We start from the raw sequence: 25,890 nt of genomic DNA, 5'->3' as shown, positions 1-25,890 counted from the left end.
CAGCTGATCTCTTGTCCTCTTTAATGTCCTCTTTGCCTACCGTCTTAAGATATCTTAGTGGTTATCTAGTCATCAGTAAACCTGATAAATAAACATATTTATTTTTTTTATATATATATATATATAAACATATATAATATATATGTATATAATATATATTACATATATATTATATATATAAACATATACCTTGCTCTCTCAGCTCGTCTTCCTTCTCTATCTTCCTTCTAAGGGTGATGAACTTCTAAGCTCACTTATCTTAACATTATCTTCAGTTTCACTCTCTTTTTCCCTTGTTATCAGCTATAATCACTAGTGCTGACATTTTTTCTTGTCATTTAGTGATTTCTTGTCACTTACTGATTGGTTTCTACATGTTCCCTGTGCAGTCAATCTAAAATAATGCTGCAGTTGGCCTAGCCCCCTCATTGTTACCATGTTTCTCACTTTTATGTCTATAACATTAAAACTCATCCCCTTAAATGTCAATTTGACCTTGTACATCAGCCTTGATCTTCTGTCTTGCTTTATGCTGAGTCTTAAAGTTCCTTGAAAAGTGCCTTATGACAAGGCAGGAGTTGCTAAGGGAGACCTTAGTCTTAGTAGTATGAATACAGAATAATATTGAGAGGAATGAGAAATAATAAAGCTGTTTTAGATCCAAATGCCTTGGATGTGGCTTTGGGTCTCTTTGGCTGTTCATGTCTTCATGTTCCTCAATATCACTCCCAGAAAATGAAATTGCCTTCTAGTTAATTAAATGCAGCCTTCTACAATGTTGAAAAATTTTATCTGAATAACCACTTATTTCATGGAGCATAGAATTTACCATGAGAACTTTTTTTTTTTTGTCTGACTGCTCATATTTTTTTTTTATTTTTTTACATTTTCACTAGTTTGACTGTTTTTTTTTCAAAATTGTGATTCAGATTTTCAAATTTAAATATGCTTTTGTTCTCTATCCAACACATGGGCCAGCTGAAAATAGCCATATTCATATTACAGTAATAATTAATAGCAAATGAATAGTAATAATGATTCTGCTATAAAAATGCTAAGGTTATTTTTGTTTTCCTGCAGAGACATGAGGAAGTAGCATCTGGAAAATGGCCAAATTCTGTGAAACAATGATATTTTATATACTCTTTCTAAGGAAGTGAATTTTAATAATTTCCATCTTTCAGAATCATCTCTTTTTTGAAGAAAGATTTTACTGTCCATAACATCAACTCTTAATGCTTTAATCAATATTTAAGCTTTTCCTTTTTATTTTCCATTTTTATTTCCATATCTGGAACAAGGAAAAGTTTAGAAAAAGAATTATAATCTTTTGCTTTACCTATTTTAACTTAATCAAACCAGATTTTTCATTATAACAAATGTGCACTTAGAAACTACTTAAGAGACTGCATGTGCATATGTGATATTTCGTGAGTCTTTGAAATTAGTATAGTCCTTAGTTGTTATTATAGTCCTTAGTGAAATGCATAAGTTAGTACTGAAAAACAAAAGTACAAAAAAACAAAAGGAAACGCTTGCCAGGTGTGCCTTTTATATATTAATTAATATAATTATATAAATGGCAGAAGAAATCTGAGTTTATTAAATATATCCTGATAGTTGCCTGACATTATACTATTTCCTAACTTGTCCTAACTATTACACTGATCATCACAGAATGACGGAATTGAAGGAGTTGGAAAGGACCTCAAAAGGGTCCAACCCCCCTGCCAAAGCAGGTTCCTTAGAGCAGGCTGCCCATGTAGGCATCCAGACGGGCCTTGAATATCTCCAGAGAAGGAGACTCCACAACCTCCCTGGGCAGCCTGTTCCACTGCTCTGGTGGATTTTCTGTGCAAAGAGAGAAGTATTTTAAAGGAGATCATGAAGCCTGCTCAGATGCAGAGGTCTGTAACAAATCTGGAGAACCACAAATTGGTCTCCTTGAGAAGGAGGTTTCACAGCTTGTGTTTGTTGCAGAATGTCTTTAAAATGAAGAGGTTTAAGTGGATAGAACAAATCTGTTATGAATATCATCTTTAATATGTCCATCTGGCACTTTGATAATAAGCCAAGCAAGACTTTGTTCCCTCTGTATACAGCATGAGGTGACTTGAATGAGTTTATTTTTTTCTGTAAAAAACAAAGGTTTTACATTTAAGGTCAACAGAAAAAAAAAATCCAAAATGTATAAATATGATTCTAGTAGATTCTTCTTAATAAAGAGGTTTTCAGAAATATTCAGTATTTTGAATTCTAACACAAACATCCTTTCGTATTCTCTTTTCCAAACATAGAATCATAGAATCATAGAATATCCTGAGTTGGAAGGGACCCTTAAGGATCATCAAGTCCAACTCTTGACACCGCACAGGTCTACCCAAGTTCAGACCATGTGACTAACATGTCACAATGGCAGTTCTATTAATGAGTATTTTACCCAGAAATAAATTTAACAGTAGCTCTCCTGAAAGGGCAGTATAATATCTTCTGTCTGAAAAGTCAAAACCTGTTGTGTGGTGAATTCAAGTTTGTGAAATGCTGAGTAATATAAATGTTTAGTATGCTGCCAATGGAAAGTCAAAAAAGGACAGGAAAAGAGCAAACAATATTGTTAAGATATTAAGCCATTCTCTGTTACCCATGGCTGAAATTCAATCAAATTCAGAGTTCTTGTTTCTTGCTCTGATAGGGAGTGTTAAGTAGAAGTTGAGAATTTGTGCTAATCCTATAGATTTCTTTATCTGTTTTTCTTACTCTGTCAAGGTACTGATGCCTTGTAAAATAATTAATGCCTATTCCTCTATATTTTAAGAGATTGTAGAGTAGGGATCAACATAGCTACTGTGCTGTAAAGCAGAACAATGCCAAAATGTTATCACTAATTAGAGAAGAGAGAGTCTGACCCAGTGTTTTATCATCTTTTGTAAATACATGAATGCTACAGAATTAAGGCTCAGATTTTGAGCATCACTACAGGTAAAATTAGAATTTATGTTCCATCTTTGATAAGGATAGGGTTAAAATATTTAATTTAGATTGAGATACATTTTTAAAACCTAAATCTTCACTATGAAAGATAAATTGCATTTAGTCCATGAGCAAACATCCAGTCATTTTTCTTTTATGCTTTTCAATGAACCTGATTTCCTCTTCTAAAGTGATTAATATTATTCACGGGGGATATTCTGAAATGTGTTTTTTTGTTTGTTTTGTTTTTTTTTTTTCAAGAGAGGAGGCTAATGGATGTGTGGGAAAGAAAAGGGAAGATGATTCATGCTGCTTATTTGGTTTCTTTATCTTTTGTTATTTATCAGTCCAGATGAGTAGACAGACACTAGAAGATACACTAGGCAGCTTTTAACTCATTCACAGTTATAGGGATCATAGCAATACATTTTAGCTCTTGTGTTCTAGACCATTATCTACAAGGACTTGCATATAAGAACTACACAATTTTTATTTCACTCAGAATTTTCTTGACACATTAATTAACCCCTTTCACGCTGCTTTAAATAAGCAACTTAAATATTGTTCAAGTATAATTTGTATAATCAGCTTTTTTTTGGATAGTCATAGGAAATTTTCCATTCCTATAAGCAATCATTAATCAATTCCAAAGAGATTTTACTTTACTCAGCATGTAAGAACTGTTAGTATTAGCCTATTCTGAAATTTTCAGTAGAGCTGTTGAAAAGCTTGTCTGCAACTGTAGCATGAAAATGGATTAAAGGTAAATGGAGATTCATTTGTAAGGGATATTCAAAGGAATCAATTAAGGGTCAAAGCAATCCCTAAATTGATTAGACTAAACTACTTAAAGAGATTTTTCTGAAACAGTAATTATTATGGAATCATCAAATGCGTATGTGTTCTTCTGTTTAATTGAACAACTGTCTTATAGTTTGTACCAATGTGCATCAAATGAATACTCAAAAATTCTAAAAGCCTGGCTATTTCACCTGTCTTCCTGATTATTTCTAGGCTAGGTTTTCTTCTGTCTAAGCTATATAAATTTCACCTTAAATATTAAGAAGTAAGGTTGTGTTGCTTTTTGAATACACCCATTATATTTTACTTCCTAAATTCTTCAAATATTAAATATACATGTATACCCTGAATGAAATTCCTTTTTCCTGCTTCTTTATTTTTAACCTTGGAACGAATATTACAATTGTAATTGAAGGTACACAGGAGCCAAAACAAGATAGAATGTCCAAAAAAATGAAAGAATGCAATATATTCTACTCTGAAATAAGTTTCTCTACTGGTTCTATATCTTCCACCACCAAAAGTCTGTGGGTGACTTTATTTCTTGTTACATCAACTCAATTTCTCCCAGTTAGTGCAAGCACTGTATTTTCTTTTATTTTTTGTTTTGTTTAATTTTGTTTTGTGAGCTATACCTGAAATATCATACGAATTGTCGTAATACAAATAAAAAAGGAAGAGAATTTTCATTATTGTAATGCGGTATCAGATTTGATGACAAGACATGTAAGCTGTAAGAATAGTCTGGGAAGTGTCAGTGACAATACTTCTCAGAATTAAGTCTTCAACATAAACAGTTCAACAAGATAGTCAAATTAGAATAGAAGAATTAGATTAGAAATTATATCATTAACTGAAATATCTTTGTAGTTGAGAGAATAATGGATGCTGTATATGATATATGTGGGACATTTTTGTATTTAAACTTCTTTTACTCAGAATGGCACATGCAAATGTTATTTACTTTCTACTTAGACCATTTTCATTTTTTATTTCCTTTTTCTTCTCATTTTTCTTTTTTCTTTTTTGTTGTACATTTTACTATTTCATTCTTACTAATATTCTCATTAAAATTATTTCCAGTATTATACAACTTCCATGTGTAATAAACAAGCAAAATTTGGCCAAAATTTGGCCTCCTATAGTGCCTGTAAATATCCTCATTGGCTAGTGTTCTCACAAATTCAGGGCATTACATTTTGGTAAAGTGATCTAAAATGAAAAGAAAAAAAAAGTGCTACTTTTGTTTTTTCCAAAAATGAGAAGAAAAAGGTACTTGTGTGGTAACTGCAGACCTGAATCATTTAGGTCCAAGCATTTGGAGCATCATTTTCTAATACAAATCTTACATAAAAAGGGAACAATGAAGTGCAAAGTGAATGATGTCATTCTGTCTAATGTATCTTTATAACAATTGTAGAAGAAACTAACATTTGAGCTGCTGATATGCGAATGACCTGGCACCCGAGTTATAAACATTCTCCTCTAAAAGGCTTATTGATTTTTTATGCTCACAACAAAGTAAACAATTTTCATATTGCGGATTAAAACTGAGTTACAGAATCACTGAATGGTTGAGGTTGGCAGGGTCCACTGTACGTTGTCCGGTCCAACCCCCTGCTCAAGCAGGGACACCTATAGCAGGTAGCTCAGGACCATGTCCAGATGAATTTTGAAGATCTCCAAGCAGGGATTCTCTGCAACCTCTCTAGGCAACCTGTTCTAGTGCTCAGCCACCTGCACAGTAAGGTGTTTCCTAGTGTTTAGACAGAGTTTGAGAACAGCAAATCCACTTTTTACAATGGAAATATAGCTGGTCATGCTTCAAGATCTCTCTGAGATGAGATTTAGATTAATCTTTAATAGTATTAGCTTTCTTTTAAAACTAAAATGCTATTCACAGTGACACCCAAGAGATGATGTTGTTTCATGTATACACCTGGCCATGTTATGATGGGCTGAATTAGTTGCTTCTACTTAGAGTACAGTAAATTACCTTACAAAGGTTAGTGCCTTATATGAAATTACTAGGCACATGTTATTAGAATCATTCAGCAAAGTGTCTAAAGAATGGCCTAGTGATCTACATGGCTCTGTAGAGGCAGTCTTAGTAATCCACAGAGAAAGCATTTTGGCAAACCGCTTTCGATTACTGTTTTAAGTGTGCTGTGTGCACTATCTATGCAAAAAGCCCAGATCTCCAGAATGTAAAGGTGCCGTCTTCTGTGAAAATAATTACAGACACTTTTGTTTTCTTGGTTTCTGTTTGTGAGTAGAAGAAAATCTTTTCTGAACCATGAATGGGAATATATGTCTATATAGAGAGACAATATAGATAGATGAAATAGATATAGATATAAATATGTTTATGTCTTGTGATGATATTTTGTGATATTTATCACAAATATTTTGTAATCTTTGGTTCTGAGTAGTGCTTAGATACCATGATGAATGTCCCTATTTAAAACATAGGGGAAAAAAAAAGTTAATTTTTACAATGTTAATATATTCTGTATATCCACTGATTGCATGTGTGCATGTGAAAGTAATTCATTTTATGATCCAGTAATTCAGAAAAACCTGAACTCTTCTCCCACCACACAGCACCTGAAATTTCACAAGACTAAGCATCCCTTTAGGGTAGGGAATGTATTTGCCAATTTCAGCCCAGAGGGGATTGTAACTAGAATTGTAAAGCTCTGATGATAGTTTTATAATGGAAAGCCTGAAATAACCTCAAGTACCACCTCACCGATGTGATTCTATAATGCATAACCAGTCTAATTTGGAACTAAGAGTCAGTTATCAGGGAATACATTTGTAGAGCTAATGTTGTTAACTTAATTTTCCTCATTTCTTGGTTTTGAATTACAGTTTTCTTTCAAATAAAATCCACTGATGAGACACCTAATGTTTTTCTACTTTAATTTTGCTCTTCTGATTGCTTTTATAGTTGTCCACATTGTCTTTATGTTTAGCTCCCTGGTGTAGTCCTGGAAGTGAAATCATCACACAGATCAAAGTACAGTCCTGATATCCAAACTCTTCCAACTACATTAGCTTCATCATAAATTGATTAGGAAGAGCATTGCACAGGAAATGATTATCAACATGGCTTACATTAAGAATGGAACTAGTGCTCCAAATGTGTTGTTTGTCATTTCTCTAAGTGTATGTAAATACTTGCAGCCCTGACAGTTCCTTAAAAGTGGTTTGAGTCTTGGTAGACACTGCCAGTGTTGCCATGGAGTCTGTACTTAGATTTCACAACAAAGCTAAAAATGATTTCCAGATATCAGTTGAGTTATAAAACAGAAAGAAAATGAGAATGAGTAAACAAAATTCCAGACTGCCTATTATAGGATTTAATACCTCTTTCTTCTTTCCATATCTGTTACAGATATAATAGTAATGTTTTGGGGGAGTTTTGTTTTTTTTTTAGATGAAAAAATATAATTAAGATTTCAGAATGGGAATTATTCTTTCAAGGAGAAGAAATCATGTGCTGTACTGCATTATTCTCATTTGTGTAGAAACAATTAGGTCTTTTAATATGTGAATCTCTTGAATGGATCTATCTTGAAATTGTGCCTGTGTAGGGAATAAAAGCTCTGTTATTGCTTCGTTAGTCTGCATCTATCAGTTATGTTTCCCAAAGCAATTTGCAGCATCCTCCTTTTACTGTCACATTTAATCATTTTAGAATTTACTTTGTAGATACAATTCCTTATGTGTGAATTTCAGGGTATAAGCTAGTTCGTTCAAAAATACATGTTAAGAGAGTTAACCGGATTCTGGTTAACTTGTCTGGCTGACAAGTGATAGGATCAATGCCACATAATTAATCCATTGTAGAACTGCATAATAAACAGAAGATGACACTTTCACTGCTGGTTGATGTCCTATAAATTTCTGCTCTACTTGAAATTTATTATTAAACCTTTTTTTTTTTTTTTTTATCAATGTACTGTTATCGCTGTATGATGGTTTAAAGCATGAAACTCAATTTATTTAATTTTGTGATTTCTCTTACTAGTGGCTAGCATTCAGAAGCTTCCTGCTGCATCGGTTCTAACCGACATCAATTTCCCCATGAAAGGAAGAAAAGGAATGGTTGATTGGGCACGAAATTCAGAAGACAGGGTTGTCATTCCAAAAAATATCTTCACCCCTATGTCAACAGGTAAAGCATATCAGTACTTTAATTTTGTGTTGGCTTTAACAAAGAAACTCAGAATATTTGTCTCACAGGACTACTATATAATATGGAATTGGTTATTTTATTTCTCTTTAAAAGAGAGACTGTACCCACAATTTATCCCAGAGAGAGGATGGGGCTTTATTTCAGTATCTTGAACAAAAAGTGTTAAAGAAATCCAAGACACTATACCTATGGTGGTATGAGGTGGCCTGAAGCACAGCTCTGCTGAACCTCCTGATGCTTCTCCATCCTGGAAGACTGTGTCATTCCAAAAGATAACCTAACTTTTACCAAAGGTTAGTTACCCAAATTTTGCTCAGCAGGCAAATTACCCCATCTTCAGATCCAAATTACTAATGCCATTGCAGTACAGATCTGTAGCTTCAGAAAATTTACTTGCTACTCATTAAAAGCTAAAGACAGTCTTTGAGGATACTTCATTATAAAGGTAGATGAACTAGTATGGATGTCATGGATGTCATTCCATAGTGATGGATTTTTGAAAATGTGATTTTCAGTGTTTAAATATTTTGATGTATTCCTGAAAGTGCTACATCTTCGTGACAGAGTTCCAGGTTATAATTCAAAATGATGATGATAGTTTATTTAAAATGAAATTTCCACTGGAATGATAAATGGTATTCAGTTTTTTAGGCTGAGCAAGCCTTGGGAGACAGAGTTTAAAAAACTTTTTTCTTACTCTTTCTAGAACTAGATGAATCAACTGTATTTGTACTTGGAGCAGTGCTGTACAAAAATTTAGAACTCATTTTGCCCACTTTGAGGTAAGAAACTCCTTTACCATAAATACTCCTTTACCAAAAATGAGGGAGGGTGAGCAAACGGCTGTGTGGTGTTTAGTGCTGGCCGGGTTAAGCCACGACATACATTAATTAATCTGTTTCAGCATCATAACTACACCACATGTCAGGATGAAAGCAAACAATCAAATCAATTGTGTAAAGGCAATGACAGATTTTTTTCCACAGTTATTTAATATATGTATTTGTACATGTTACATAAAATATGCATACATTTTTGTTTCCCTCATGCTTACTCATTAGTATGATGGAAATAGCTTTTTTATTAAATTGTTTTAATTTATATTTTATATATTCTGCATTAAGCTTAAATAAGGAAATGTTCCTTTCAAAGTATGCACGCTGACAGAAGTTAATGCCACATATAACTGTGCTTCAAACTGTTGTTGATCTGGTCAGTACAAGTGATCTAGCAACAGCATAATGCCTTGATGTACTAAGCATCTCTGCACCAGTTCTACAGAGGTCACTACTAGTACATGCCAAGTACATTTTCAGTAGAAGTTGTATTCAGAAGGAACAAGAGAGTTATAGTGAGGATCCATTTTAGAAATAAGACATGCATGTGACTGTGGTTGGGAGGTCTATGCACATAGATAGGGAAATAGGAAGGTCTCCTGTTTCACTTTGTCCATTCTGTACTTTCTGACAGACAATTTGGAAATAAACATTTCCCCCTTTCTCAATTACTGGTTAAGATCATCTTATTTCACATGATAGTTGGTCTTTTATTTTTTTTATTTTTATTTTTTTACAGTAAAATAAACTGATGCATATTGCATCGCAATACAATCACTGTTACTGAACTCACAATAGAAAATATAATAATTAGAAAATCACTGGATCATCTTTCCTACTCTATTTCACCAAAACTTCATGAGCTGAAACAAAGGATGGAAAAACAAAAGTTTTTTTGTCAAACTCCATTTGAAGTAAAAAGACTCAGCAAAAGAAATGAAAAAAAAAAAAAAAAAAAAAGTAAAAAAGAAACAAACCTTCCCAGTAAAGGTGCAATGTGCTGCGCAGTGAGGAGCTGCAGTGCTGGGGATAGAAATCTTTCTCAGGTAAAGCTCAATACGAACAGTGACGTCTTGGCAGGACACCTGGCAGCCTGGGGAGGGCTGGAGAGAGCCATCTATGCCTAGGGCATGGTGTAAATGACAGCTCATCTACTTCTGAGATGTCAGTAAGCACTTTCCATTTGCTGTGCCAGTTCCTGAAATTAGCCAGGAGGAAAGTGATGTTTGTGGGAGATTTTCTGTGGGAGAAGTCTTCTCCCTTATTCAGATAAACAGATCCAAATGGCTATCATATTTAGCCCTTTTTGTCTGATATTAGTGACCATCTGCTAAACCTAGGAAAGAATTGAGGTTGCCATGTACCCTTCAAACCCCAATCTATGATCATGCATCTTCAGTTCACAAAGGACAACAGTTTTAATTTACAGAAAGCAAGTGTGATCTTTTGAATGCTATATATTAGTTCATATGAACAGTTGTTAAATACATTTATTTCATCTATTAGAAAACTGAGATTTATAGGCCTTACTACATTTTCACTAGAATCAATAGTATCCCAAGTAGAAGAAGTAGGGGCAGAACAGGGACATAAAGTTACAGCTACTTAAGTACTATGGACTTCGGAAATTTTCATCTCAGTTCCCAATTTGTTGTTTTTATCTGTTCTACTTTCATCTGCTTGCTGATTTCCACAACAAAATTGACCATTTTCCTGTACAATTTAGTTCATAGAGAGGTTTTGTGAGCTTCTAAAGCAAAATGGTCTAATACTATGTGTATCTATTCATAAATGAAGTCTTTAGAAATTTAAATATGAAGATATCCTACTTGCCTCTGAATATCTTCAGTATTATTTTAATCTAATTCTCAGAGGCCCAAGAAAATGAAAGAAGCACTATTACTTTCTCTTGAATATGGAATAAATGTCGTGATCAATCTGTAATATAAAAATACAACCCATATTCCTGGGTACTGGTAGTCTCATCTTTGTTAGGATTATAGCACCTCAGTACTTCCCTCCACTTCTATTTATAATGAAATTATACTGAAACTTCTACAGCTTACATCTCATACTTCACTGGAAAGTGTATCATGCTGGAATTCTTTGCCTATGGTGATCATATTCAAAATTTGATCTCATGACCTTAAAATAGTACCTCAAATGCTGTACAGTTCCAAGCAATTCAAACCATTTTAATGTTTATTCAGGTATAAATCTGAATTAGAAAAAAGTTATAACCATGTTTAGTGCTGAATTTGTTGCACTATTAGACCCTTCAGAAAAATGTATGAGGCAAATACTGTAAAATTTGAAGGGAGGTAACATCTAGTTTTTATATGATGTGTAAAAGCGTGGTAGCCATACACAATGTGAAAATTTAAAACAAACAAAAAAAAAAATTTTGGAGAAATATCTCATTTAATACTACTCTAAATAAAATGATACTTAATTTGTTAATGGTGCTAATAAAGATAAACAAAACAATGAACCAAGGTAAATTAAATAACATGGTCTTGTGTTTGAGTTCAAGGGCCATTTACACCTTGACAATGTGATAAAAGAGGTGATTTCTACTGGCCACAGTTGAAAATCCAGAAAGCTGGATTTCCCATGGGACTTTATTCTCAGTTTTTGCTGGAGTTAGGGTGAAACTAAAATAAATGTTTAATTATATGAAACCTGTTTATTGTGGTTTTGAAAAGAACAGAGGAAACACATTTCCATACATTCATTAATAACAGCACTACAAAGATAGAAAGCTTCTTCATTACCAGAAGGAACATTTTTGCTTAAAACAAAACAAAACAAAACAAAACAAAACAAAACAAACAACAACAACAAAACCTCTCAGAATATTATTATGTATCTTTAAGGGAAAGCTTTCAAAGCACCTAGTCACAGAGTCCCCATCTGGTACATCATAGGTGTTCTGTGAATAAAATGAGGATTTCATTATCTAAAACAGACTATATGATATATTTCATAACCTCAAAAATTAACTGTTTTAGCACATGGACTTAATTTTTCTTGTTTTTATTAGCATAGAGTCTGTTAACAATAAGTCTTGAAGTTCTCATCTCAACACAGTGTGAGATGAGAACTCAGCAATTACATTAATCAAAAAATTTCTGAAAAAAAGGAATTAATTCAACTGGTATGTGTAAATTATTCAAAGAATTTGTCAGGATTATTTAACACAAAATGCTAAGGAAGGGAAAGAAAAAAATACTTTCTTACTAAAAAAAATCCCTCCTTAGAAAACTTTCTTATTAAAAAAAATCCCTCCTTAGAAAAATAGACTAGTTACTTTCTTTCGATGCACAAGTAACTAACTATATATGATTCTATTCCCTAATATACTTACTTTTCTGTATTGCTCTCTTCTTGTAATGTCATATAGATATTTTCTTAATGTTTAAATATTTAGTATTTTGAGCACTGCAGACTATTATTTCCATATCTCTTGCATCCTTGAACATGCACATAATATTGTCAGATTCAAAGAAAATTGATTCTCAGTACAATACTCATTTTAAAATATTATAATTATTCTCCTGAACACTCTGAAGGAATTCACAGCATATTGCCATATAGTAGGATAGTTTTTAACTTTTCCTTCAATAAATAAGATCAAATAAATTATCAATAATTTTGCTGTACTAAGCTTTTTTTGCCTGCCAGTTATACAACCACCTTATTTTTCCTGCTATAATTAACTGAAATGTTCTCTTTCTCCATATGAAACATCATTCCTAGCACTCTCTGTTGGATGCTGTAGAGCCAAAAAAGCCCTTAATCTTCCCTAGGTCAGCCAATGCGGTTTGTTAGACTGAGGATGGAGTATCTCAAACAGTATATTTACTTTGTAGCATTGTAGTAGTAGTAGTAGTAGTATATTACTTTGTAGCACTGCTGCTATAGCATCTGTAATTTTTCTGTAACATATACAATAGTAAAAAATTGAACTAAAGCTTCCTTCATGTTGTCTTGAGACAGAAACATGCCTTATTTGTAAGTTCATTTTTTCTTAAGCAATGTAGAGTCATTCTTAAAAGAAGTGGAAATCTGAATTTAATTTCAGATATAATCAATATGTATACCCTGATATATATCTAAAACAAGCAAACAAACAAACAAACAAACAAAAACACTCAGAATATATACTCTGACAGAAAAAACAGCTATCTAAAATAACTCTATTTTATTAATGTTGTTATTAATTCATATCTGGGAAAAACAAACAAAGAAACACTAGAGGAGTGGCTCTGGAAATTCTTCCTAAGTCTTTACTTAATCAAACTTTGTTATCTTGAAGAAGAAGGAGAAGAAGAAATGATATGAAGAAGAAGAAGAGAAAGAAGAAGAAGAAGACAAAGAAGAAGAAGAAGAAGAAGAAGAAGAAGAAGAAGAAGAAGAAGAAGAGGAGGAGGAGGAGGAGAAGGAAGAGGAAGAAGAGAAAGAAGAAGAAAGGATATAAGAATATTGATGTATATAAGAACATTGATAATGCATTATACTTACATCAAAATTACCTAGTTTCTTCTTTGTTATCATCTTCCTATGGATATGTCTTTCTGCGAGGTTTTCTTCTTTCTATGTGATCGAAGAAAGTGTGCCTGTGTTGAAAACAGCACTATATACAAAGGAAATATCATAAGGAACACCAGAAAAAGTCAGTCTGAAGAAGCAAGGATCAAAGACGTGAAAATTATGTCATGTCAATATGCCTGTACTAACATAACCTTGACAATACTAATTCTGTCCTAGATAGGTAGCTATGAAATATGCTACCTATCTAGGTAGCTAATTCATGTTTAACCTAAAGAGATACTGATGATGAATAAGAGAACTTAAAAGAAAAGTATTATTTTGAGCAAACTGTATTATATTATTATTATATATAATATTATATAATTATTATATTACTATATAATAATTGCATTATTATTATATAGTGATCATTATATAATTATTGTAATTTGATACAGTTGTATTATATAGAGTATTATACAGTTATATGTAAAATATTATAACATGAAACTAAATTAATCTGACATCTGAGAAAAAAAAAAAAGTTTGCTTTTGGTGGCATTTCAGTTAGGGCAAAACTACAGATTATAGTTTAAAAATATTTAGATGACGAAGTTGCCCACTCATATATCAAATGCAATGATTTTTCAAACATTGGAAACAGGTATTTTATTTCATGAGAACAGAATCAACAGAACTGTAGGCTCTCCCATTGCACACATCTAACTTTAGTTAAAATTCAGAAAAATCAGAAAAAGAGGCCAACACAGCACTCTGAAAGAAAAGTGACTCTCGCCTATAAAATGTGACTAGTAGGTCTACTTTGAGAAAAGTGAATGATACTCACTCAAACATTGACAGTGCCATCAATGTGCCCTTCTAATTAGTAAATCGTATTTTAAGGACCGTGATTTCTGCCACCATCATTGCTTGTCAGACTTTATAGTGTCAGTTATGGTGCCTAATGTGTGACAGTTTTTACCATTTATGAACAAATATGTTTTCTCCATGAATGTTTGACAACTAAAGTAATAGAAATTAACTGAGACTCTTGAACGTTATACCAGCAGCTTCATTTAGCAATATTAAGCTAAATCTTCCATGCTTATATGTTCTTTTATTTTTATTTTTTCCCCCCACAGGAATTTTACAGTTGTTAATTCAAAAATCATCGTTGTTACTATACGACCTGAGCCTAAAACTACGGATTCTTTCCTAGAGATAGAACTAGCGCATCTGTCTAATGTAAGTACAAAGAGATACTCTTCCAGGAGTATATAACAGGTCATGCGAGAGAAAGAAGCAGGATCGATTTAAATATCACATCATAAAACCTAGTAAAACTAATAAATTCAAGTCCAGGAATAGTCTGATGTATTTTGAAGAGAAAATACACTTGTTTCATGCATGTGTATATGCAAAAGAAAATTAATTTTTGTTTGAGTTTTGAGGTCTTCATTTAAACAGTAATTTGTAAGAAAACTCATTTGTAAGAAAATTAATTGCTTTGATGGTTAAGCTGAAAATGTAGTATTGTGCCGAATGTTTAACCTTTTGTTCCTTGCATAGTCCCTAGAGCTACAGAGTGATTCAGGACTTTTCTTATTTTCTTTCATTATTTTATACTTAAAAGCCAGTTGGTACCTACTCTGTTGTAGCAGACTATAAAAAAAATGCTCCTGTTCCAACTTAGGTTGTCTCATAAATTTATGAGATTTTTGTGCAATTATTTTTAATTCAGTATTTTTTGTCCTTTAGTTTCATATTAAAAATGTTTTAAAACTGAAAAGGCATTCTAACTATATATAAATAATAATAATAATTTTTGTATTTGCTGTCAGAAACTCCCCTGCAGCCAGACGGAGAATAAAATATATATTTTGCATTAAAAAACTGTCATGTATGTTTTTGGGGAAAGTATGTTATATAATAAAGACAGGAGTATTTTATATGAAGGCATAGCAAATAAACTGTTTATATCACTATGACATAGAGTTTACTTTAAATAAACTCATAAACTCACAATTACAAGACAGTTACTAGAACTTTATTACATAATACTGTTTTGAAAAGGAATGTAAAGCTTTTGTTAAGAACAGTTGCCCAAGGCCTTACATAGTTTCAGTCAGTAGCAAATTTCGACTAGTGTCTGGGCAAAGGTATGACAAAATCTCTTTGAACTCTAGATTACATTTTACTCTAAAATTACATTTTACTCCAGAGTAGGAGACAGACTGTTTTGCTGTCAATGCTAAGTATGACCCACCATTCAGTTCCCCACCCGAAAAAAAATAAAAAAATAAAAAAATTACAAAGAGCATCTCAGTAAAATTTATTGTAGAATACAAGCAGTAAATAAAAAAAGGAATAGAGGTGAACATAAGCTGATCTGACTCCTACCTATTGTACCTCTCAGATTAGATTAGAATTTAATTGATAACAAACAGTGGAAATTTTACTTTTTTTTTTTTTTCTTTCCTTTTTCTTTTTTACGGTTCTCTGCTTCTGTTTAATTTTAAGATATTTTAGAGAGTTTTTTTTTTCTTTTCTGAACCTAAGTTACATCATCTATATTAAAACAAAATCTCAGTCTACTTTTGTACCTATCAGAAGAAAATTTCAGTAAAACTGAAATAGGTATACTCCAAAGTAGATCACAAATTAATCCTATATAAAAACACTTTTTAAATAAAATATTTGATCTTAAAAGATTATTACTGAGAAGAGTTTAGGGTATTTCTCAATTCTAGATTTTAATTTCTAATATCTTTGCAATTATTGTGGAACTAATATATGGGATTTAGATAAGGAATATTGGAGAATGACTTCTGTAGTTTGAAATTGGGACAACTACTCACAAAAGTGAAAAGTAGCAGGTAGGAGAAAATTAAGATTGTAGTTACTTTGGTCACTTATGCTAGATAAGAAATAAATTCAAACTAAACAGATAAGCAAACAAACAAAGAACAATGCTAGTAAGCTGCATGTCAGCATGAACATACTGCTAAATCCAACACAAGCTATTGAAACAAGCAGTACACAAGCAAGGCTAGAGTAAAGAACAGCTGAACCACTGTCCCCATAAGCTGAAATTCTGGAAAATTCTTAAAGAGTAATAGGTTGTTTTGTTTTTTGTTTTGTTTTTAATCCCTTTGAATAAGCTATAGATCTTTTGAAGCTATTTTGAAGCTTTTGCCAAGTTTCAAAATCACAGAAATGAGATGAAACTTCATTGTTACAAAAGGTCAGTTTAGAGACACCTTGCTTTGTCAACCTTTTGGTAAGAGAAAACTAATGAGTATTGTATTAGCTCATGTCTTGACAAAAAAAAAAAAAAAAAAAAAAAAAAAATTGAAAATGTATATCAGAGCCAATTCTTTCGACCTTTTGTTTCTGTTCTTGTCCTAGAATTTAATCCAGAGAAGCAGCAAGTATTTGGAACAAATTCTTATTCCTTAGATGTATGTGGTGCATTTATGTGCAATCTTGATCCACCTAGTAGTTGGATAGGCAGACACACTGACATTTCAAGACCATACTCTGGTCTTGAAAGTCTGAGAAGGAAAACTAGTTTTACAGTTTTAGTTACTTTAAATGTTTAGTGACTTTTCTGTTCAAGGAATAACCTCCACGATGGGACTTTGGTTTTTAAATAATGAGATTGTATATACATAGAAACATTGTTTTGTAGGTTTGGGTGTTTGTCACCTTTTGTTAGCTGAAAACAAGAGTTTATCTAATTAAAATATCACAATGGAACAAGCTTTGAATGTCACATACAGAAATTAAAATAAAACTATTATTACTGTATTCTTAGAGTTTGAACATTGTATATTAATGACCGAATAATCATGATGTCAATTAAATAGACTAATTATGAAACAGAACATAAAATATTGATATTTTCTTTCATCTGCTTTTTTGGAATGTCTCTTCTTATTATTATTTTTGTTCTTTTCAAATCTTTGTTCTTGAAATGCTTTTCACTTTAAAATAGTTTGTTTTCAAATGAATTTAATGAATAATTTTTAAGCAACCTCTAGAGCGTGCCTATATAGGAGTATACCTACACATTTGCTCATTCACCTTCCTTTCCACTGACTAAATTACTTTGATGAGAGATTATGAAATACAATGAACACAGTTACTTAATAAGAGTTAATATCTTTAATTTAAAATTGCATATGAATATTAATGTATTCAAAATTTACCATCATAGCTTTGTTTTATAACAAAATTAGCCAGTACATTAATAGAAAGACAGTATTATTTTGGGGGAGGAAGTGTAAATCATAATTCCATGTGCTATTTAGAATATATTATGTTTAGCAGATGAATTAAAATAGTTGAGCATAGTGAGAAAGTGAGTTGCAATGCATTATTTAGCAAACATTATTGTTCTCTACATATGAATGTGATGATATTCGCTAAATATGAATGTGATCACATTTCTCCAGTAGTTTGATCAAAGAGATCCTGAAGTCATCTTTTAAAAAACTGCACAATTCAAACAAAAGCTCTATTTGCTCCAGATAGAATATGAACTCTCACCTTCTGCTAGCACTTTATTTTACTCCAGGGACTCTAAAGTAACAAGCCAGCAGTAGCATAGAACATCAAGTTTTCAATAAAACTGAAAACCCTGGCTACAAAACACTGTTGGCATTGTGCTGCGTAGCTGTCAAAGTTGCCAATCACATCTCAAAGTTCAACTTTATATGCCAAGCAGAGATACATATGCATACACACTCACATACATATGTCTATTTTTGATATATCCAAGTCTTGTTCTGAAGTGTATAAATCAATACTGCAGCAGTCATAAAACTTAATGGACACATTAGATGGTTCCTTAGCTTCAGCTAAGTAATTAACTGGCAAGAGCTGTGATGAAAGATCACTGCCTTAGCAGAAAAGGGTGGCTGGTGGAGGTAGCTCAAAAACAGATGTGTGAGACATTGTCAGGAGGCCAGACCCAGAAGAAGCATGTAAAAGAGAGCAGCAGAAGAAGAAAATAGGAAGACAGGCTCCTTGTGGTCCTTGCAGTGCTTGAAGGACATTTGATCAGGTTATCAAGAGAGGAAGAAATTCTGAGGGGCTGTTTTGCCCTTGCAATCTTCCGTGGCTGGCAGAGCAAGTCCTTGTAGAAGAACCTCTTAAAGAAGTGGTGCAATATTTATCCTGTTTTCCACGGTTCTGTTTAATAACTTTAATAGCAAAACATACATTTTATGTATATATATATATATATATTTGAATACATTTTAAGCAAAGTGAAGTGTGTGAACTGACAGCAGCAAAGTTTGCATTTTATTATGTAATGACATTTCCCTCTGTTTTTGAGATGTTTTCATAATGGACTTCCCTTTTGCTCTCATTTTTTTTTTCTGAAAGTATTTTTGTATTATTTATACATACCTACATATATATGCCTAGAATGAACTATATGATACCTGCTACTGGGCCTCAGGCCTCCATTCTCAAATAAGCAGTATATTATTACTACAGTTTAGTTATAATAGTACTTGTAAAAATATACTTATAGCTATATCAAATTGCAAATAGATTTTCTTCACTCAGGATACAAATTCATGATCTAAATAAAATAAAATAAAATAAAATAAAATAAATATTAATTCTGAATGATCATTTCATTTTTTCATAATTCTTATTCTTCTGTATCATTTTCTGTCAAAGTATCTGAAAGCTTTTAGCTAATGATCAGGACCTGGTGTCTGAATCTTCACATATCTACTATTTGGTGCTTTGTCCTGTGTTCTCCTCCCCCCTCCTCTTCTTTATATTATAAATACTTCAGGGAATGGAACAAATTTTATTATTGTTTCTACAGTAATATGTTAATGTATAGTGCCATAAGTATGTGCTGGTTTTATATATCTATACTGTACTCATAAAATTCAATGTAGTCAACAAAATACTGAAGTAGAGGATGAAAATTTCCCTAAAATGCCTCTGATAGAGACATTTTCAGAAGGACCTTTTTCATCTTTGATGAAGAGTTGAATTAAAGTATTTAATAAATTTTAACTTCACAGTTAAAACTTGTCATGTTATTTTATTATAAATAATATACTTTTCAGAATAAAATAGTGAGGTATGATTTATCTGTAAAATTGTACTTTTACTGTACCAACAGTGTTCATGAGAGAACTACATTCGCATTATCATGAGAGAACTACATTCGCATTAACATAAGAAAATATCATAACGCATCTATTTCTTCAAAGCACTTGTGATTTTATTAAACATATTTTTTTCTGTATTTTTTATATATATTTATTTATATAGTTCTGACTTCTGGGAATATCTAATGTTTATAATGAACAGGAATATAATTTTGTGGGTTTTAGCTAGTTAAGAACTTCTAAATCAATCTGGGTTTTGATAAAGGAAGATTTATAGGATTTAGGGCAAAACTTGAATTTTTATTTTGTCTCAAGTCTTCATGGGCAGCAAAATAAAAATTAGTTAATTAATAAGGACAATTCAGTTTCCTAAAACATTACCCACAGCTTAATGATGACTAAACCTAGATTCCCATCCTGATCTACATCAATTCAAAAATCTACCACTGACTTCAAAGGGATTTGAACTGGTATCCCAGTAAAGTTCAAGGAAAAAAAAAGAAAAAAAAAAAAAAAAAGAAAAAAAAAAAAGTTTGAACACAATGCTTTGCTGATTTAGGCCCCAAGTGACAAATGAACTTGGGTATTGAATGTGAAGTCCCAGACTCTAGACATATTGCCCAATATTTGTTTAGTACTTTTGAAGTCATTACTGTTTCAACATCCATATCCCCCAGAGACCTAAAATTCTGCTTGTAAACACAGCAATGATCATTCAAGTTGTCTTTTAACAGGTTAACTCTCATCTCATATTTCAATTCAACTGGGATATACCAAATGGACAACTTTATGTTTGCCTTACCTTACCTAAGAGACAATACAGCAGATATTCTGAGGTTCAAGTGCTTTTTAAAACTGCAGAATTAACCTTTCACAACTCCAGTGACATCAATTCATCAGAACAGAAGAGTAATCTTGCAGGAGATCCAAATAAATGTTTAGGTCAAGCATGTTTTCTTGTATACCAGTAACTAATGGGTTTATTGGTTTGCTTTTCAGGGCACATTGAATCCATACTGTGTGCTGTGGGATGATTCAAGAACGTAAGTGACATGTTTGCTTATATTACTATGGCTCAAGTGCCTAGCAATATTTAAGTACACAATCAGTAAACAGGTTGGGATGAGAGCAGGGAAAATGAACCTTTTGCAGATTCAAAGTACTTGATTTTCCTGTCATATGGCTTCCTTTCTGCAGCTATGTAAACTGAAGCAATACAATATCTCACCAGAAACCTATTGCTCACATAGTAATTTCAATCTGCCCTTTCAAGATTAAAATGAGAATGTCTATATGTCTGAGAACCATAGTTCTGTGCTACAGTAGTTGCTGAGCAACAGGCAAGTGGGTAACTGATCAGACAGGTAACTAAAGATTGTTCCCATTGTTCCCATTTCTGTTACTGCAGGGAGAAATACCTTTTTCAACTGTGATACCCACAGAAATCTTCATTTTAGTTGGTGCAAATTTTCATTTTTCATTTAATAAAATATCTTGTATACTAAGTAATGAAATCTTGCTAGCAGTCTTCTGCTACTTTAGTGTGTGCCTCTTTCGTAGCAAAACAGAAAACATTACTATAAAGAAGTAGAGCAGTAAAATCAGTGTAGTTTAGGGAAAAAAAAAAAATCCAAGTTTACACAGTTGTAGTTTCCTACATTATTCTTTCACTGCAAATCTCCCATTAAAGGCAAGGTGAACTTTGTCTAAATAAAGATTAAGTGTTTCATAAAAAGATACTTATGTGATTGTCACAATATTTTTTTAAAAGATAATGTTGTTTTTCTTGCCCAGTTATATTATATATGTCTCATTCTACAGAACCTTTTACATTGTTAGAAGTTGTATGCCTATGACTTTGTGAGTTGTTTTAGCCTTCAGTCTGGGTTCAAATCACTACCCTGATGACTAGCCAACAATGCGATAGTACAGAAATAAGAAACTTTGAACACGAAAATAATTTCAAATATAAGTAGTACTATGATCTATGACGATAAGAAAGAATCATAACACAGTTATTTACCAACAATATCATAATGTTCCACTTCTGTATGGAAAGAAAAAAAAAAAGCAAAAAGCAAAAAAAAAAAAAAAACACGAATTTGAGCATGTCCTTTGTTTCCTCTCTACAATGTTTTGATTTCACAGTGCTTTATTTACTTTTTTTTATTTTTTTTTACATGTGTTGCTTTAAGCACTGTGTGTTTAGAGCACATTCTTCAGTTTCACTGTTCCAAAATATTAAAGGCATATTTCCGTGTGATTAGATTATGGGGGGAAAAAAAATGTATATTGTCTATTTAGAATGTGATTAAAAGATTACATGGAGGAATTTGGGGTGAATGTTTGGAAAAACCACAAACAAATGCTGTGTCTTCTGATCTTGCCATTTGTTTTGCATTAATAGTCTTACTACTGTTTATAGACATATTTAATGCTACACATATGTACTCTTTTCAATATGCTTCAGAACCTGAAAAAGAAAATTAAACATCTCAAATTTACATAGTCAGATTTTGAGAGAGAAGCTTATGCTTTTGTATGCTGAATTCTTCACTCAGAGGGTGGTGAGGCCCTGGCAGAGGTTGCCCAGAAAAGTTGTGGATGCCCCATCCCAGGAGACGTTCAAGGCCAGGTTGTTCGGGGCTTTGAGCAATGTGATCTAGTGTCCCTGCGTGATGCAGGGGTTGTCATTAGATGATCTTAAAGATCCCTTCCTACCCAAGCCATTCTATGATTCTATGAAGGTATTCTGTTTTCTAGCCATATTATGTAAAAGTAGCTATTGAAGATGTTCAAATATTTGATGTATTAAAGGTACATGTATTCTTGGAGATGTATCTGTTTTGAAAAGTGATAAGAGCCATCAAATATTCACAATAAGACATGATGTATCAGTAAATTCTGAATGGACACCATTGTTTTACATATGCATATGTGTTATTTCATGAACACACCTGAGCAAATAGCAAGACCAAAATTCTACTTTTTTTTTTTTTTTCCATCTCTGTAGTAAAAGGTTCATAATGTTAGCCATCAGGGCATTAGATGATTCATAATTTTATTTTTGTAAATTTTATTGTTGTTGTTCTGTAACATTGTACTTGTATTTACTCCAGAATATTTCAGAATATTTATTCTGACACCATGAATATTAAATTACCCTGAAAGCTTCATAATGCTGAACAGGTTTCTTTCATTCAGGAATCTTAAAAAGCAAATAGGTAGAGGACTATACAGCTAGCCTTGTGGCTTGTTCTGCTCTTATTTTTTCCACTTTTTTCTAAAGCCTCAGGAGTTATCCACTCTCAACATCAGGCAACTGGATTTGACGGATTAATAGCCATCATGCTATTAATCCGTGTTGCAAATCCCAAAGATCTGTACTGTGCTTGTGCCCTTCCAAACCAGGTGATTTTTTGCATAACCAGAATTTGGCAAACATTTTGGAAATAGCCCAATAACAACAGTAACAAAAATAAAGTAGTCTACTTTTAGTTGAAGGTACTTAACTTATCAGTAAATATGTTTATTTTGTTTTGTTTTGTTTTTTAATTAAATGCTTTTCATATGAAAAGTATATTTTCTTTATTGGCAATTTTTTTTGGCCACTTTTTTAACCTCCATGTCTTTATCTGCACACTCTGCAAGCCAGCAGTTTGCCCAGGTGGCCAGGAAGGCCAACAGCATCCTGGGTTGTGTCAGGAATAGTGTAGCCAGCAGGACCAGGGAGGTGATTGTCCATCTGTATTCTGCTCTGGTGAGGCTGCACCTCGAGTACTGTGTTCAGTTTTGGGCTCCTCACTACAAGAAGGACATCGAGGCTCTGAAGCACGTCCAGAGAAGGGCCATGGAGCTGGTGAAGGACCTGAAGCACAAGTCCTATAAGAAGCAGCTGAGGGAACTGGAGTTGTTTAGTCTGGAGAAGAGGAGGCTCAGGGGAGACCTTCTTGGTCTCTACATCTACTGGAAAGGAAGGTGTGGGAAGCTGAGGGTTGGCCTCTTCTTTCAGATAACTAATGATAGGACTAGAGGGAATGGCTTCAAGTTGTGCCAGGGGAGGTTTAGGTTGGGAATGAGGAGACATTTCTTCTCAGAAAGAGTAGTCAGGCATTGGAACGGGTTGCCCAGGGAAGTGGTGGAGTCATTGTCCCTGGGGGTGTTTAAGGAAAGACTGGATGTGGAGCTTAGGGACATGTTTTAGTGGGTGACATTGGCAGTAGGGGGATGGTTGGACCAGATGATCTTGGAAGTCTGTTCCAACCTTAATGATTCTATGATTCTATAATTCTATTGTTTGTTAGTTCAATTATTCTCCAACAGCAGGGGAAGTTTTGTGTACCTGAGGTTTGGTCATGCTTCACAGGAGATTGGTTAGTGATTAACTGTTCCTTATTATCCACCCTTGAACAGAGTTCTGGATCTGTGAGCTTTTTGGTCACGCCATATCTTCAAACCTATTCTACTGACACTGTTGTCTGTGACTATATGGTCACCTGGACTATGACAAAATTAGTTAGTCCATTCTTTTCTTGAAATTGAGTGATTTTTCCCTGATACTATATTTTATACGGTTTTCCATTTATTAAGCTTGTTAGGTTTTCCACTTATTAAGCTTACAATATTGATACTGAGCAATTAAAGAATGTATCTTATGTCACGTGTTATAAAGAATAATTTCAAATCCAGTAATATATTGTGTTGCTTCAGTTTATTCTCCCCAGATATATAATGCTGTTATGTCTGTGTTGATTGCAACCAGTCTGTCTGTGAGGCCTTGTGTTTTCTCTAGTATTGCACCTTCCCTACATGAAGCTAATAGCATCAGTGCTATGAAAGGTGGTGGTTTTGTGGTTTTGTTTTGGTTTGTTTTTCCATGGAAATCTGAGTGATATTTCTTCCATTTATTTCAGACAATATCCTTCTACATGTTGTCCTTTAATAAAGTCGTAAGATACTGAATGCTTTTCCTTTCAGTGCATGGGAAAAATATGTAGGACATTACTAACTGACATTCAGAGGAGAAAAAAAAAAAAATCCTTAAACCAATAAAAAAAATCTAGAAATAGTTGTACATTTTGTGACTTGTGTTGTCTGGCATGACATCTGTCTGGCATCTCTGTGGTCAGGAACTGCTTATGATAAATTCATTCTAGTCTGTCAGACCACAAAGAGAAAGAAAAGAAGTTGGACAGGTACGAGGGCTGTACTTTTGGTTTTATTTTAAAACCAAAGTTCTGAAAGTTTTTCTCCTTTTCCTTGTATCTCTCTGGAAAGGAAAAGAAGGGAGAGGGAGACAGTAGAGAGAGTCACAAACAGCCAGGAACCCAATGGCTCAGGGCCTCCTCACCAGGGAGCCTCAGGGACCAGCCTTTCAGTTCTTTACAGAAGTCCCTTGAGGAGTCTGAATCACAGTTTTCAACCTCACAGGAGCAGCCCATGCCCCCTGAGCTGTTGGTTCCTCTGTAGTGTGTTACTCACAGCCTCTTTTGCTGGAACTCTGCCATGTTGTTTAGGAAAACATTCATGGGCTGAAGAGCTGAGTACCAGCACCTCTATCTTTATTTTTACCACTCTTTCCATGCATTTGTCACCATGCTGCACCTAAATCTTAGCCATATCACTGTCAGTGTTCTTTTCCTAGTGTTGTTTTACTTCATGTAAATCTGGGCAAGGCTGTGTAAACCTAGGGGTTCAAAGAATCCTTATATGCATACATAAATTTCCATTTTAATAATGCCATTTTGTGTGGCAGTTTTGTAGGCTGTATGAATAGCTCTCTTGAATGCCTTTTGTGATGCATGAATCTGTGACCGTAACATATGAAGCCCTAGGACCTATGAAAGTTTGGCCTGGTAAATTTAGTCATTTGTCTTAGTGGATCTAGCCTCTGGATTCAAGACCCAGGGTGCAGAGTTCACAACACAGTAAAAAGCTGGAGGCTTGATGCCACAGTACTGAGCACTACAAACATCACACACAACACTCAGCTAGCACCACATGCCACGAAGGCATGGAAGACAGAATGGACTCATGGGTCACTAGAATGAGGTGACATGATCGCTATGATCAGCAATAATCGCTAACCCATTATCAAAACAATGCAGCTGGTTTGTTCTTTTAGAAGTGTTTTAGGCATAATGCGGGCACATGTGCTCTCTGCAGGAAAGTACCAGTTGTTGCTGTTGCAATCCACAGCTGTGCATGGTGCAACATAACATCTCACAGCACTGAGTAAAGCAAGGGCTTTTAGGATTCTGGGGCTCTTTTCTGCCAGTTGCTGCAGAAGGATGTTATAACAGTATGACAGCCTTTTATTTGTCCATATGTGTGCTTATAGCAGTTTGTGCCTGCTGAATATACAGTTGGCAGTAATACAATGCAATTAGCTGAAAATTTT

General features: G+C 33.4%; 1 protein-coding gene across 5 annotated transcripts in view; it reads left to right on the top strand.

Moving 5' to 3' along the window:
- The window catches only part of ADGRB3 (adhesion G protein-coupled receptor B3), a 477,382-nt gene that overhangs the window by 275,516 nt on the left and 175,976 nt on the right, over window positions 1-25,890 (top strand). For all 5 annotated transcript variants that reach the window (XM_068678261.1, XM_068678260.1, XM_068678263.1 and 2 more), the window contains 4 exons: window positions 7,808-7,954; window positions 8,682-8,757; window positions 14,487-14,589; window positions 20,490-20,533. In XM_068678261.1, the coding sequence (XP_068534362.1) occupies window positions 7,808-7,954; window positions 8,682-8,757; window positions 14,487-14,589; window positions 20,490-20,533 (370 nt within the window). The remainder of the gene's footprint in view (window positions 1-7,807; window positions 7,955-8,681; window positions 8,758-14,486; window positions 14,590-20,489; window positions 20,534-25,890) is intronic.

This window comes from Anas acuta, chromosome 3 (genome assembly GCF_963932015.1).
Source record: "Anas acuta chromosome 3, bAnaAcu1.1, whole genome shotgun sequence".
Taxonomy (NCBI): domain Eukaryota; kingdom Metazoa; phylum Chordata; class Aves; order Anseriformes; family Anatidae; genus Anas; species Anas acuta.
Note: the sequence above shows the minus strand (reverse complement) of the source record. Positions and strands in the feature narration are given on the sequence as shown.